The following is a 17,251-nucleotide window of genomic DNA, read 5'->3' as shown; positions in this document are numbered from 1 at the left end:
CGTTTTGATCTGAGGTTATGCGATTTCTAAATTTTGATTTATTCTTTTAATCCTGCTTCATCATATAATGGTGCCGGCAACTTAATAAAGATTGCCTAGCATATGTTAGTGCAAAAACTTTCACGACAGTACTCCAGCATAAAGCTACCATCAACTTAATGTAAGTCTGGTTTCAATTTGAATCCAGCATCCTTTGTAAAGGTGCTGGCAGCATTATAAAAAAGGTTTAGTTTTATCGTATAAAAAGGGACTGAAATAAAATGACTGTACTTTTCTGCAAAATCGCTTTACTTGCGTAACGATTCCAACTTCGTAATGGAAAATTCTTGGCTTGCACGATAAAGCCGTCATCGCACACCTACCACAAAACCCAAACGTTTCAATTCCCAGTTGAAAGGTTATCAGAAAAGCGAATTAACCTCTTGGTCGTCCGTAACGCGTCTAGCGCGTTCTTCCGCGAAACTTCCGCAGGGCGGCCGTAACGCGCCTCAAGCGTTCTTCTACAGTGAGATATGGCTTCAAGGTCTACTCAGCAGAAAAAGAGAAAAAATGAGATTGTGAATTGGAAAGACAAGAAGGATATACGTTTGATGAGTACAGTCCATAATTATTATTTTTCCATTATGCTTTATTTCCTTAAAATTTTACTTAATATTCATTGACATTCATCCACTACGAAAGTCATGTATGGAAAGTTATGATATACAGAGAAAACAACATTACACGCTACAAAAAACAGACGGCCGCTGGGGGGAAGTTTTCGTGGACAGGAGAGGACGGCGAAAGGGTTAAAACCCTAATTACGTAATGCTGCTGAGTGAGTGCGTTAAACTTTAATAAAGTTTTTGGTTTCGAGCTCCATTTATTATAGGAACAGCCTCCTGAGGCATTAGTCTTAAGATCACCAAATGAGTCAAAAATTAATTTTATAAGGTTAAACTAAATTTGGTCTAATCTAAGTACTAGTCAAATATTCTAGACTAACAGGCGAATTTGCGTCCTATACTTAAATATTAATACATTAAAGCACATTAAGTAAATGCATCAGAAATCAAAGGACTAAGATTCATTTTGAACAAATATACCTATACACAACAATGAATTAAACTGAAAATTTAAAAGTTTAAACTTAGATACTAGCACCTATTTCGGCTATCTGCACGACTACGTTTTAGTATCCAATCAAAATAAAAACTCACTAGTTAGTCACAGTAGTATTCATGTTTTACAATAACAAAGGAATTTTACTTCTGCTGGCTGAATTTTCCCAACTTCTATCTTAACTTTAAATTTTGCTGCTATTTAAAACTCCTTTCATTTACTTATTATGAGAGTACACTAAACCGTGAGAGTATAAAGCAGTTTTTAAGATTCTTTAGAGATTTTGCATTAATTAAATTAAGCCTTATAGTTTCAAATACGCTGTTTACCTGAAATTAAATGTTAAGTTAAAGACAACTGCAGAAATTTCAGCAAAGGAATTAAAAAATATCCTCGTACACACTGTGCTGGTGCCTTTGTGCCGGAACATAGTTATAAATTATCTGGATATATGGTTCCTGGATTGTTTCCGTAAAAGTACTGGCTCTTTTATATATGTGATTATTATCGCATAGAATATATTGCTGACTCAGTTATAACAATCAGATTCTTTTATTTCAGGGCTCTTCTTGAACATGGCAAAACAGACAGCTTATTGTCAGAGCTATCTAGGACACTTGGGGCTCAGGCTGTCCAGATTCGCCCTCCTATTTTGACTCCTCTCCCAACTGCCCCTGCAGAATCGTCCCCTCCTGTGGTCATCGTTCGTACTGCAGGTGGCGGTGGAAATAGTAGGATACCTTCTGCGGGAGGAGATGTCAGCGATCTTGGTGCTGCCCTGATCGCCCTTGCCTGCATCATTGTTGTCCTGGGGTTTGTTGGAATAGTTTACCATTGCTGTATGTGGTCCAAGTAAGTAAATTTTCTATTTTTTTCAAATGATTTTAGCACGAAAGGAAATTATATGTTGACTTAGCAGAACCTCGATTAAGCGAAAATCAGCTCTCTTTAAGATTGATTAAGCGAAAATATAGTCGGAACTTATCTCGACGGATGTCAGTTAAAATTCCAAGTAAAATTGTATTATAAAATACGTGTGTAGCGATGTAAATTCTTCTTAAAGCTTTTCTTAGTATTGGATAATATAGTTCTAATATTACACAAAAAGAAAATTTAAAGCAATCAGCACTTTGGTGAAACATTTCCACTTTATTCACATGTTACCACTGGTACCAATCAACTAATCACTGCGGTCTATTGTAGGATTACCAGGTCCAGGGAAACTGATTTTAGCTGTGACTTACCCCATGCTATGGACAATGATGATAATGAATGACTGGTTTCTGATAACTGATTAGTAGAAAGGAAAAATCTAAGCATTTCACCTACCGCTCAGAAAAACACCCCTTTTTTGTTTATTGGTAAAATCACTAGAAAAATTGCTGTTAACAGTTCGTATTATATAGTTCGTGCGTGGTAGTGGATTAAGACATTTAGTAATCATTTTGATTTCTGAATTAAGATTTCTGTCTCTGATTCCAATTTTGTTATTACAGAGTCTCTCTCTCTCTTCTTTAATTCAATCTGTTGCAGTTTTGGAGGATAGATAAAAATCAGTTTCAAGAGTGTGTGATCCATAACTATCAATTAAAAAGGAAAAATAATCATTCTTTCAGCTAAAAGCAAGTTAACAGTCTTTAGTTACTAAAACAACTGATAAAACAAACAGGAAGTTATCTGCAGTTTATAATGTGAAATATTCTAGATTTATGTGTTTTTTTCACATTTTTTTCTCATATTTTAGTTATCAGTAGATAAAACTCAATATAAAAAGTTTATATATTGGGGGGGGGGAGGTGAAGATAATTATGCGAAACATCAGTTACAGAAAACTAATGTTATCACACTCGGTTTGGATAACTGAGTATCGGATAACAAAGTATACAAATAATCTAAAAGACAGTCGATATTATAAGAAATTTAATGTCAGAGAATTTGCCACAGGCAGTAATGCAATCAAGTCAGGAATAAGTGAAATTATAAGCCGACAGGGTAATTTTATTACGCAAATTTTTTAGATTTCATTATATCCACCACAGGTGAACCTCAGGTGAAGTACAACTTCACCAATCAAGAACAAGAAGCTCGTCAAAATGTTGAATTTTTACAATGATATTTCATCAAAAACTATCTTAACACTGAAACAGCATCTTTCCGAGGTGAAACTTAATTGGATCTTGCTGCTGCACGCGTTGATGATGCCACAAGGGGGTCGTTTTGGGACTGCATCCACAGTTGCTAATCTTTCACTATACAGAACAATTTCCCACAGATGCTTTATTGTGTTCTTCAATCCTGTAAAAACTGTTCTTATTCTATTATACTATGTCTCATTTTCTAAAGCTGAACGAAAGATCGTAAGGCTGCAGTAGCCGTTTAATCTTTATAATGAATTTTACCAGAATGCTTTAACGTTAGTAGCATGTTGAATAGAAATCATGCCTTTGAGAAATTGAACCTTATTGAACATAATTGTAACTAATTGTAATTAAAAAAAATTCAAAATAAACTTTTTTTAAAAATCTTAATTTTAAGCAGTTCTTTGGTGATTTGGTAACACAATAAATTGCAAATTCGTAGAAATACAATTTTCTTAAACGTAGTTCCTGACTTTTGGTATTGGTAACACATTTTATGTATTTTGTAGTTAAGCAGAAGCTGACTACGTTAATTTATTACTGAAATATTAAAATGCCAACGAATTTTCTTTCTTCCAGATATATTGCTTATCGTGAAAGAGTAAAGCGCTTGTACGTCGCCCCGCGGTACGAACCAGTTTTCGTGGAGCCCAGTTTAAAGGAATACGAAACTCAGGTAATGTTTCTTTTACAATAAAAATGTTTTGATTATTTTATAGAAATTAAACTTCTGGTTTTAATAAACATATGTGTATAGATATATTTTCTCATTTTAATATTTACTTCCTGCAGAAGTGTCCAGAAAATAGTTATAATATCGATATCCGAGCAGTTACACAGAATGCTTCAAAAGATTATGCTAATACCATTTTGAAAGAATGGTTTTAGATTTATCATTCGCATTTTAAGAAATAAAACAATTACTGTAATTTTGGCTATGTGATTACGTTTTAGTAAAAAAACTTATATTTTATACAGGCATTCCAGAAGAAAGTATCAGTGATTTTTAATTTTGGAGATACCGTATGCGAATATTATCATAAATAGCTACGCTTATTAAGATTTGAAAATAAGATTATAAACTTTTTTTATCATAAAAATGTAACCAAAGTTTAGATAAACTGGCAACGAATTATCACTAAGTCTAAAGTAACAACTGAAAACGTGAGAAGGACGTAAATGAACCTTTATTTGAAACTAAATAAGAACAGAAGTCGCACTTGGTGCTTACAACTCAGCCAACCACTTGTGGCGAGAAAACTTAAATTAACAATAAGTCAAAAATAAAATTTAAATTAAATTAGCTAGTAGCCAAAAGCTGCACAGATGAATTAACGCGAAGTTGCTCAAAATTTAACCGGCGAGGATATTCAACTATCGGCAATTATAATGCTACTAGGTTGCTAGATCAAATCTTATCTAATCTAGCAATCTAGTAACATGGCCTCGAGAGACCCAATTCCCCTTTTTTCATACAACCCAAAACCCTAACTTTAAATGCACGTGAACTAATTTGCATTTTGGCGGCAAAACGGAAGGGGAGAAGTAATAGTAAACATCCAAAACATAAAACAAATGGTTAATTAACATAAAAAGAACCTTACAAGAATTTTAAATCATACTAAAATATCCGCAAGGCGTTAATATAGAAACACGGGTTTCAAATCCTCATTTGTAGAAATGCTAAAACTCAAAATTTTGATTTCAGTTAATTCAAGTTTTTATACAGCCCTTGAAATCGACAATTCTACCTTTCCTTTCGTCCGTAAAAAGGTGACACAATACTGATATTTTCTTTTAGCATCACATTTACATGTTATGAAACTCGTTTTTCCATGAAAGATCTTCAGTAGCGTATTAATTACATATCCCTTGCAGAGAGTCTGTACATAAATTCAAGGCTTTATGTGTCTTTAGTCGCAGTCTGAATACAGGTACTGTTTCATTCATTTCTTAAATTTCAACCACCTCACCAGTGGCCGCTGAATAAGTGCTTTTCACTATTCCACTTAACCTGAAATTTGAACCGTATCACCAGGTTTGCAGTTTGAAAAATGAATGTCTATGGCCAGCTGTTCAAGAGAAATTTAGTATTGAAATCTTTTAAAAAAGCACTGTTTCTGCTTTTATTTCTGTGACTTAAGTCACTGGGTGAGCCAGTTCACAAAATGTCACCAAAACAGTGCCACTCTATACAGAAGAATTTAATTGCGCCTTAATTCCGAATTGTCGCTTGTGTGGTCAAGATAAAAAAAAAAAAAAAATTCTAATTGAAACCAGATTTTATAAAGGATGCTGGTTTATATATATATAATCAAAGTATTATTTAAATGTGTAATGGCTATGTAAGTTCGTTGTAAAGTTTCACTTCAAGATTGTTCAAACAAATTTTAGTGCATAGAATAATCCTTTCTTTTAGAAGAGAGAATGATCTCTTTTTCATCTGAAGGCAAAATGAAAATCGTTAGTGTGTTTACTAGTGTCATATAATTAAAAAAAATATGATAAAATTATATAATGAAATAAATAAATAAAATGATAAAAACTTTTGCTGATTTAACTTGCAATACTGATTAGTTTAGCAATTTTGTTATTCTTGTATATGATAAATAATTGCAGTGATTTTATTATTTGTTGATTTTAAAGACATGATATTTTCGGGAAATAAATAAAATGTTTTTATTACTCATTTTTTAAAGGCAGAATTTTTTCTCTGTTTCAGAGCAACTTTCAAAAAATAATCTAAAACGTAAAAACATTGGTGATAAATATTTGAATAAAAATCAAAGCCATAAGTGACTAAAAATTCCGTTTATTAAAATCATCTAATAATATTTTCAATTACTTAGAAGTGAAGGTCATTCAGAACTGATGAAAATTTTTCATTAGTCACATGAAGGAAAACAAATTGAGCACCTACCACTATCTAGTTATGTAATGCAGCAAACTGTAATCTTTGAAATGTGTCAATATTAAAATCAGCTTTAAATTCATGCCTGGTCAAGCACTGTGTTTCTGGAGTTCAGAGAGACATCTCAGAAACATCTTGCTTGCTTATCTGAATACATGCATTTCTTAACAGAAAGCTTTTACAGCAAAATTCAAACGGCAATCTTTCAAGAATTTACCATTAAAGTATACCAACCACCCTGGTAGTTGAAGTTACATCCAAGCAATACTATCTTAGTATATGTTTTTACCAATGTCCTTCTAATGAGTACAAAATATTTTATTAATTTATTCTAAATGTTCTATTTCATCATAAGTCAGAATTTTAAACAAATGCTGTCTTATAATGAAGTAAGATTTATAATTTAATAAAATCGGTCATTATAAGATCATAAGACCTTTTATAAAAATGTTATGTTGTGATGCAATAGAATATCCAGAGCTCTAAGGTTTCTAAAACATTTTTTGATGAAAAACATAAATTCAATAATTTCTTAATAATATGTTATTGACTAGAAATAAAGCATTCAAATATTTAAAACCCACGAATCTTATAAAAAGGTTCGAGATTCAAAATTTTGTCTTCCGAATCCAAACCTTTAAAAATCCAATTAAATATTATAATTTAAAACAGTGAAAATATTACTTTGGTTGACAAATTTTTATAGCGTTTACAAGAAAGTGATTGTTGGAATCTCAGTAGTACCGCAATTTTAAAAACGCAGAAAATTTAGCGTTCCGTATTTAGTGTTTATCTATGTAAATCCTTGAAATAACTGCTCCCTCTAAAAATTTTTCGATTTAAATATATTCTGGAAAAATGGGAAAGGTTTGAACAATTTGTAGGGTCCAGGTGGGTTAACTTCTGTTTGGATACAGGAGTAGCAGGAAACTACACAGAAGAAGGGTTCAAACCCTTTATTAACTCTTTAAAATTTACACTGCGTCAACTCGACGCTAACAAACTTTACCTCTACTTGGGCGGTAACTGAAAAGCAGGTAATTGAAAGTTAAAAGTTGAAATGTTTAGCAAGTGCTAAACTAACCTACGTGGCTCAGCGAGATCCCGAACTTCAACCCCCTTCTAAGCTAGTGGCAGTAAGACAATGCAATTAAGCCACTTGAACCAGCAATAAGCAAACTTACCTGCGGCAGAGAGACAGCAGCTAGAGCCTAAACTCCCCCTTTCTCCTATTGAAACTCAGCTTTTAACTACTTCCTTTAACCTATAAAATATGCATGCGTTCACGCGCACTACAACATTTAACTATTCTGGCGCTGGCAATTAGGGGAATGAAGAAAAGAAACTTATAGAAAAGTCTGAACTTAAAATTTAAAATGTTAGTTAAAATATATATAAATCCCTGTATATATATTGGAGTATTCTTTTTATTCAAATTATAGACAAACTTAACTTCGGAATTCGAGAGTTTAATTACGTATTTCATTTGTATCTTTTTATATGCAGTTTTAAAAAATGTTTTCTTCTTTATTAAACGAAAATTTTATATATTTGAGAAAACATTCATTGGTTTAATTCATTTTTCAGTGCAAAGTACTGATCTGAAATCAAGATTTAGCAATTCATTCTAAAATAATTTCCATAATTTAATTATTAATGATTCTGCATTTACTAAAGCAGCATTTGCGATTAAAATTGCATCTTATCTCATAAAAATTTTAATCACACACATCTCTGCAAAATTTTTCAGGCAAAGACATGGAACATTTTTGTTCTTAAGTTGTTATAGCTTAATGAATATTTTACTAAATGGGAATATCAACTATATTTATTAAACTCCCCACCCACAGAGTTGAGACTATTCCTGTAAAAATCTTTAAACTTGTTTTGAGAAATTTTGTAACTGAAACTACATGCTTGGAATTAATATTTAGTTCTCCAAATTATACACATATTCGAAAATACTTATCCTTGTATATTTGACAAGTTGTACATGCACCTGGAAATGCATGGTACAGATTTCATATTTTAGAGGGAACAATTTGTCCTGTGCTGCACATTTTTGGCAATGCAATTTTCATATATAAGGCCTAATTTTATAGGGCTTAGTCGTGGGTTGTCGGGAAGAAAGAAGAAACTGATGATGACTGATGAATTTCGAGACGAAAATCGCCTTACGAAATTAGATTGAGAAAAAGAATGGTTTTATACTTTATCAAATATTCAAAGAAATTTTGATAAGATTTCAACAACTTCATGTTCTTACTTTGGTTTCCTTACTCTGTAAGATTCTAACCTGTGTACTTTTAAGTTACAGTTAAAGTTGAAGAATCTTAAGAACTGATAAGCGAATAATCGCTTGAGTTCTTTAGACAGAGAACAAAACGTACGAAGGGTGAAATTACCCTTTATTAGTCCAAGTTTAACAGAACTCATTCTTGGAGTTTTACAATAAAGCCGACACTCGGGCTTGAACTTAAGAACTAAATAAACTAATCTTAACTAAAAAGATATAGCCGAAGCTATCAAGATTCTAACAGAGTTGGCCCCTTAACTCTAAATAGCGGCGAAGCTATCAAGGGCCTAAAGTACGGCCGAGGGTAATAATAGCTTAAGAGAGAGCAGCCTAAAAAGTCGAGCGCACGCTAGTCGGAATCCCTGGTTCTCTCTAACGAAGTCAGTAGATCTTCACAGTTAAATAATTTTCCTCATTTGCATTCAAAAGCGATTCTGATAATATGATCTGGCCGGAAGTTGTAAGCTTGAAATTAAGTAAAGGTATGACAGTAACTTTAACTCAAAATTTAACTGTTAGGTAAATTAGGATAATCCTTACAATTCAATTAAAATTTTCAAGTGAAAGATAATGAAGTCAAAGATGACATCAGTAAAAAATAATTCGTTGTAGTGAGAGGAATATGTCAGAGTTTTATTTCTATTAATGCTAACGAAGATGAAATTCAGACCTAAAATTAATACTTTGCAACTTTGGTTTTCTGTTCTGAAAGGTTTCCAGAGCTCAGTTCCAAATATTTTAATATTGTTGGTAATTTTCCTCACAATTATTGCTCCTTATCAAAAGAAATTGTCTAAATAAAAATGAATTAAAAGTTACAGGAGTCCTACAGATGAACAGAAACTTTACTGTCTACCGAACAGCGAATGGGCAAAAAAATAGATAATTTCATCGACAATTTTGCTGGCAGAAAACAAGCCAGGTAGCTGTTTAAAATACTAAAATTAAAGGCTGACTGAAAAAATAAAACACAGAGTTAATGTTTCCCATGTATGCCATTTTATATAATTACATCATTATAATGCATTAGGTATTTTGAGGTTTGTTTGTTTGTTCGTAATGAAAAGGCTGCGTTCTAATAAATACGTTCCCGAGTGGCGAAAGCTCTGGATATGTCAGTGCTAATCGTTAACATTCAATTAAAAAATGAATTAGGCATTTTGTTATGATAGTGATGGATAAAAATAAATTTCTTGGTTAATTTAGCCTTTTGAGAGTAAAATCCTTGAACTGCCAGAGAATTAACAAGATAAAATAACCATTTTTAAAACACTAGAACATTCTTCAGGATATGGAATCCTTTTCTACGCTAATTTATTTAGGTGCAGGGTAATTTACATTTAAGATGTGCATAACGTAGTGATAGTTCAAGTTGAAATCTCATATTCTTTTAAGATCCTACTCTTACCACGAGTTTACTCCAGGTATTACAAATGAGCATTCCACTTGATGACGATGGAGGAGGAAGCCTTCAAGATACCCATCTATCCTTGACGCTTCGTGGAATGGAAGGCATTGCCTATATCGGTGGAGGGTCTCAACGTGATGGATCCGCTTCTGCTTTTGGTGGACACAACACGGATAACAGTTTTTCTACAGGAGGTTCCTCTTTGGATGAGAGCCGCAGTTCTCTAGGCCACAGTAGTACTGCGAGAGCAACAAGCAGTGGACCATCAGCTCTGGAGGAGCAAGGAGACCTTATGGCTCCTGCCACCAATCCTCTGTTTGAGGATCCAGATCAGTGAGTATCTGAATCTTTTTTTATTATTATTTAAAAGGAGTCAAAACTTCCTTTTAAATAAAAAAAAATGGCCACCTTTTACTCACAGGGTAGCTAATTTAAAATATGTGTTGTTCTATTTATTGCAGAATGTGTTTAGATTTATTTTTCATTTTCCCAAGATAATGACTTTTTGTTCACTAACACTGTTATTAGAGATTGTCTTCTTTGTTACTTAGCATTAAAATTTATTGGTGTTTGGAATTTTCCTTTTATAGTCTTTTATAAATATAAAAGTTTGAAGTTTTAAATTTATATAATATGTTCTTTGCAGCTTCTATAATATGTTCTTGTAAGTTAAGTTTATATAATATGTAGCTTATAAATATAATTTAAATTTATATAATATGTTCTTTGCAATTTATATAATATGTTCTCGTAGGCTTGTATAATATATTGCTTATAAATATAATAGTTGTAAGTTTTAAGTTATAAATGTAAGAGAATATAAGGTTTAAAATTCGAAATATGACTTATGATAGATTTAGGTTTGGCATAAGTAATTTTAAGAGATTTTGTGCTAAAATACCAACTGATCAATAAGTTTTAAAGCTAATTTAGCTTGATTATTTATTTATTTATTTATTTATTTATTATATTCTGTGTGCCATAAAAGCTCTGATCCTCAAATTATTCTTTGTAAGTAAATATACACTTATTATTATAGGCTTGAAGAAATAGCTGGATCTTCCAGAGGAGATGATTCTTCAGAGGGTAAAGTTGCTCTAGTGGAGACTCATCATCCACCACATAGGACAAAATATACAGCAGAAAACACTACGGAACTCTGAAGCAAATGATAGTTTGTTATTTTGAAAGCTTTCCAGATATTCTGTTCATATATGGAGCTTTATTAATGAAAGGAATTTGTTAGAAATTCGATGATGTTACTTAGGTGTACATATTGAAATTAAGTTCTACAGACTAGAATGCTGTGATATGCAATTTAGAACTTATACATAACATATCTCTTTAAGATGTTCCCGATGGATAGTGTTTCGAGAAGACATTTCAGAAATTCAGATAAATCATACTATGTGCAAAAACAAATTTTCAAATAAAAGTAGATATCTATGATAAGCCATGAAATGGAACTTTCACCCTGACGCATACTCTTTTAATAATCTTAAGAACTGTATATTTGTTCCATTTTCATGACATACTGCTGCTGTTTCCCAGCTAGAGATATTTCACAGTTGAAGAAGAATGTTTATGAAACTGTGACTTGTGCAGGAATTTAGCAACGAACTGTGATACCACAAGGAACTATATTATTGATTTATTTTAAAACCTGCTGATGAAATATAGCTTAGTATTTGCAGGCTCTTCGAAAATTATAATTCTTCTGTATTTCCCGTATTAAAATCTGCACGCAAATGCAAAAAGTAACTAGATATAAATTTTAAAGCAACTGTGAAAAAGTAACTAGATATTATTCTTATAAATTTAAACATTACGTACAAGGAAGGATAAAATGTAATAATGTAATATGAGTAATGAGACACGTAATAATTATTAAAAAGTGGAAATCCTTCAGATAAGAATGATTTTAATTACTTTGACTTGGAAATCTAAAGAAGATGTAATTGAAAGAGTTAAATATTAAATTTATCTTGTTTTTGACAGAATGATAATCAAGACAATCTCAGAGAATTCTACGAGTGCAATGAATAAGAGATTTTTCTAAGTCATCTAGAATTATTATAGGTAACTATCGTAATTTCCAGACTGATGTTAAAGAACCTTTGACAAAAAGTAGAAAGAGTAATGAGAAACAATTCTTTCTCTTCTTTCAAGTACTACTTAATAAGTTGGCAGCGGGTTTCGGATTTAAAGTGAAAGCAGGATACCAAGAGATTATATAAGATGTCGTTTCAAAGGTTCTACTGGAGCACTGTATATAGATTAGAAATGTGGTGCCATACGAAACTTAATTCCTGCCAAAAAACTTCAGATGTGTTTAAAAAACTATACAAACACTTATATAGTGTATTCTTTTAAGCAAGAATATCCATGCTACTTAATATCTAACTTTCAAATGGATTACGTTTGAAATAAAAATTTAAATTGACATTTTTCTTCCAAGGATAGTTTGTAAAAGTATTAAGAGAATAAAATATAATTGTGTATTATATAGAGATGGGTATGCGAGTCCTTGGATCCCGTAAATCTTGAAAACGTTTCGAAATTTGGAAACTCTACACTTCATGCTTATTTCATCATTCGAATACTTTGAATCTTATTCTGAAACTCAAATTCAGCTTTTAACTTGAAACTTTGGAAAGCTGAGCTTTATTATGTCCAATAGAAGCATTCATTAACTCTTTAAGGCTAGTTTCACCATTTTCTCCAATGTAAAAATCAAGCTTTACATTCTGTAATGTGTAATCAACTTAATATATTATAACTACTTTCAATATAGGTACAGGTATAATATATTATAACTACTTTCAATTATATTTACTAGCTAAGTAAATGATTATGTTCAATAAAAATGAATAATTATATATTTATCATTGTAAATAAAACATACAATGAGAAACAGTATTTTTAGTTAACTAAATTGTAAAAAAATTATAATTCTATAAAAGTTTTATTAAAAGATAATGGTGATATATGTATAGATAATGGTGGTTCTCTGAGTCACCATTATTTGTCATTTTTTTAAAATAAATCTATTTAGATAAAATCTTTTTTTAAATCGTAGACACAGATTTATAGTCAGTTGCCAACGATTAAAATTAAAATATTCATTTATTTCATGTTCATCTTCTGCTGCAACTGTATTTTCTTTCCACAGATTGATTATACCAACAAATAATACCCTTAAAATCTTGAATTTTCGGAAGTATTGAATTCTTTGAAAGCATTCGCAATTTACTCCCATTTTGTCAAGTGGAATTGTTTTTTTCTTCTGACAGCATCTTCACGTTTTAACTCGTTCTGGTACTTAACTGTTTTCAAGATATATTTAGATCTTTGTAATAAGCATTTTATCTTCTGCTAATGGAGTATGATTTTCATTTATACTTAATTTTCTAGATGCTGCACATTGAAGGTCGTCTAATAAACTAATAAGCTGGATGTATTTAAATTTAATGATTATTTGGATAAAAATTCGAGGTCGATTTATGCACCTCAAAATCGAGTCTTACGGAAAGCAAAAGTCCGGCATAATCATGTTTTTATTGAACATAATTAAAATTTGAATTTTTCTTTCTCTAAAAATAAAAATCTGAATTTTTTGTTTTAACGTCATTGACGAGCTTATGAAAACATTTATCAGTGACTGAGTTATACAGATATACTTTACATGCATAAATCTTAAAATCGAGTTCTAAGAGGTTAAAAGAATGCTGTTATAATTTCAGTGGGCTTGGGTTACCAACATCACTGAGAGGTGACCTGAGTATTGCTCTCTTAAATTTTGTGGGCAGAAATAAGCATTTTATCCTTAATATTCAGTATTAAATCTCAAAATATCACACCCCATATTCTGACTTCAAAATATCATGAAAAGTATGAAAAGTCTAGACTGTTAATAAAGTAATTTTTGTCAAATTATGTCAGGAAAATGAACCTCATATTTCAACGATTTTAATTGTATATCTAATTTAGTAAATTTTATATCTATTGCCGTAATAAAATTTAGGTGAATTTTAAAAAACTGCAGTTTTAAATCTATTTTTCAGCAAAATCAGATTTCATATTTTTGCTTTTATTGGAGGCTTTTAAAATTTAGTAAATGTTTTCCTCTTATTATTATTATTATTATTGCATGTTTACATGAAGGACTCAAGAGATTTGAGGATGTTTAAGCATTCGGATTTTGGAAAGCTTAGGAATCGCCCCATCTCTAATAATACAAATATGTCCACTTGCAAATTAAAATCTATAGTTTTCAAGATGTATAAGTTGTTTGATATTCTTTAATATTATTAATATTTCTGCAATATATTCACTTATTGGATATAAGCAGAATACACAAATCAAATGAATGTCATAAAAGATTTAATATATCTGTTTATATAATATATATGTAAATTATATATGAAGTGAAATGCATGAATATCCACACATGCATCAATATTTTTTGTTTTATGAAGGAAAAATATAAATATTTTCTACCTCTTCTTTTTAACGCATTTTTAATGTACTAAACCTCAGTTAAATTACTTTTATTTTTCAGGAATAATATATTTAATTTAAATTAATAATTTTGAGAAATATTATTGTATAAATACCTCAGGAGCGTCCTGAAGTTGTAAAAAAGATTGTGTCTGCGCTCAACGCACGTACTGCCAAACAGATTGTATATTGTGCGTTTGTTGAATTGATTTAATAAATTATTTTTCTTTTTCATATGAATGTTCTTCCTATTATTTATTGTTGTGTTAAAAATTAATAACAATTGTTGTGTTATATTGTTTTGTTAAAAATTAATTTCTCCTGGCGATATAAGCGTTCTTCACAGCAGTGAAAGGTTGAAAACGAACACTAGTTTCATAGGAAACATAAAAATAAAATATATATCTACAAATATTTCCATGTACACCGTTTTAGATAAACGCAATTAGCAGTAAAACATATTTTAGTTATTACAACATTCTTAATAAGAGCATATTAACTCTCAGTGTGAAAGATAAATTATAGATACTTTGTTGAATAGCGTTACAAGTCCACTATGCTCAAGAACACATGGAAGATAATTAAAGATTTAACTTTCACGTAATTGCAACATTTGCCAAAATGTTGTAGATTCCTTCCGTTCCTCCTCCAGTTTTATTTCATTAGCAGGAAATTTCACGTTTATTGTCAAAGCACAATTTTTTTATAGTCGTACATTATTTTTGTTCAAATTTTGCTTGTTCTTTTTTTCTAAATATGCTCTAACTCCGAGATAAAAAAAAAAAGAAATATAAGTATTTCCGTAATGAAACATGAAGTATTGTAAAAGTTAACAGAGGCACCTGGAGAAAAAAATTATTGCTGGAAAAAGTACCTCTTTTCAGCAGTTGTTTTCTTCATATTTCATTTCATTTTATGAAATGAAGATTTTAATTCCATTTTTAAAACCTAGTCAGTCGGTGCTTCAAGTAATTTTTTTCTAACTTTATTTTCATCAATTATAATAATTCTTAATGCAAATTTATGCTGTTTCTGTACTACGGTTCTACTGATTATAATAATAGAGAGAAAATCAATTTTTAAAATTAAATGCTGATCATAATATAATATATAAAATGGCAAAAGAATAGCGCATTAAATTTTCTAGCAAATAATTTTAAGTATTAATTCCGAAATTCTGTTGATATATTTATATACACTAAAATACAAATAAAAAAATACAAGGGAAAAGAGATTAACAAGAGAAAATTCCCAACAAAAATTCTCTTGGAACAAAAAAAAAAAAAAAAAAAGAAAATGTCGTTTATTATGATAACAAAATGAAGAAATTCACAGCAAAATAACTTTAATAATATTTATTCCTACCATAACTCAAAGCAAAGGTTATCTTAACAAGAAAGGTAAGGTCACTATTTTCGCGACTGTCAACAAATCCTCCTGAGAGACTTTACCCCAAAATATAACAATTATTTTGTAAAATATTGTCCAAAATATCCAATTTTTTATTGCTGAATTTTAATTTTTGATATGAATATATAGGTTATTGCAAACAACAATTTTGGCAACTTATTCACTTAAGGGGTAATTAGAGAGTGTTGAAAAAAGATTATATTAAAATCCCGAACATGTTCGTTGCTTTTAAAAATTAATATCACATGCCCTATACCAATAAAATGTCCTAGAAGCAAATATTTTATTTAAAGTAATAGTCATAATACTAATTCTCTTCGCATAATGTTCCTTCTGATTATTGGTCTGGTTGGAGGTACGGTAGGCACCACAGCTGTCATGTCTATTTTCCGCCATAATTTCATGTTGGAAAAATTAACCTCGATAGAATCACTTTCTTGATATGCTTTTGCTTCACTTACACTGTCAGAATCAGAAGTGTCGCTTTATGATCCACTAAATTCCATGTCCAACTCTTCATAACACTTCATGATGAAAAGAAAAATAACCAGAATACAATCTAACATAACGCGAGTATATAGTTTTTAAAACTACTAACATAAACCTCTTTACAACACATCAAATAGTTGTAAAACCAATTAAAGTTTAGGCTTCTTGCTTCTCGTAGTCACACTTGTAACTAACTCAACACAGCAAATTTATTCGGGGTTTAAATTTAAAAAAAAAGATCGTCAAGATACAAGGATATTCTGAGGCTTTTAAGTTTATGTAAAATTAAAATTCCGAGCGTTCGTCGGGGGCTTAAGATAAAGGATTAAAGAAAGAAACATAATCATTAATGGGGAATACTACAACAAGTCTTTTTCATAAATTGCACAATGAGATTAAAACGAAAAGGGGTAGAATGATGTCAATCTTCTCCATGATAATGCTCCTGTGCATCCAGCTTTCGTTGCTTAAAAGAAATAAAGAAGTACTTGAAATATTTTAAGAAGCTTGACTATCCAGACTTCAATTCAGACAACTCAAAAGCAGAAACGTGTCAGTGCAATTCAGAGCTTAAAGACTTTCCTCCTCTTATACTCTAGATTTAGCCCCAAGAGATTATTATCTGTTCTCCAACCTGAAATCTGACCATCATGGAAAGAGACATGAGATGATGGCCTGAAAAGAGCTGTTACACAACATTTTGCAGACAAACCTTCCGATTACTTTTCAGGGGCATATAATTTCACATTAAACGACATGAATCGAAGTACAGAAATAAAGTGTTACAATTTTCTCCATTTAATTCAGAAATGTATCAGGCCAGAAATATTTGGATCTACCTATGTATGCATGAAATATGATTTTTTGCAGATGTCCTCATGCACATAAATCATTGCACATAAATCATGTAATTTTTGCAATATTTTTCATCACCTTTCTTGAAATTCTTCTTTTCAAAAGTGCTAATTTTCTGTTCTATACTAGTCCTTCAATTCCTA

The 17,251-nt window shown here is 30.8% G+C and overlaps 1 protein-coding gene across 3 annotated transcripts in view; it reads left to right on the top strand.

The window, feature by feature from the left end:
• The window catches only part of Cad99C (cadherin 99C), a 212,840-nt gene extending 198,250 nt beyond the window's left edge, over nt 1-14,590 (top strand). For all 3 annotated transcript variants that reach the window (XM_035351134.2, XM_035351133.2, XM_085814676.1), the window contains 4 exons: nt 1,663-1,953; nt 3,819-3,915; nt 9,871-10,187; nt 10,894-14,590. In XM_035351134.2, coding sequence (XP_035207025.1) covers nt 1,663-1,953; nt 3,819-3,915; nt 9,871-10,187; nt 10,894-11,017 — 829 coding nt within the window. In that variant the 3' untranslated portion in view covers nt 11,018-14,590. The remainder of the gene's footprint in view (nt 1-1,662; nt 1,954-3,818; nt 3,916-9,870; nt 10,188-10,893) is intronic.
• The last annotated feature ends 2,661 nt before the right edge of the window (nt 14,591-17,251 follow it).

The sequence above is a fragment of the Stegodyphus dumicola genome, chromosome 4 (assembly GCF_044657685.1).
Source record: "Stegodyphus dumicola isolate Sdum_Otavi_A_Nest chromosome 4, ASM4465768v1".
Taxonomy (NCBI): Eukaryota; Metazoa; Arthropoda; class Arachnida; order Araneae; family Eresidae; genus Stegodyphus; species Stegodyphus dumicola.
Note: the sequence above shows the minus strand (reverse complement) of the source record. Positions and strands in the feature narration are given on the sequence as shown.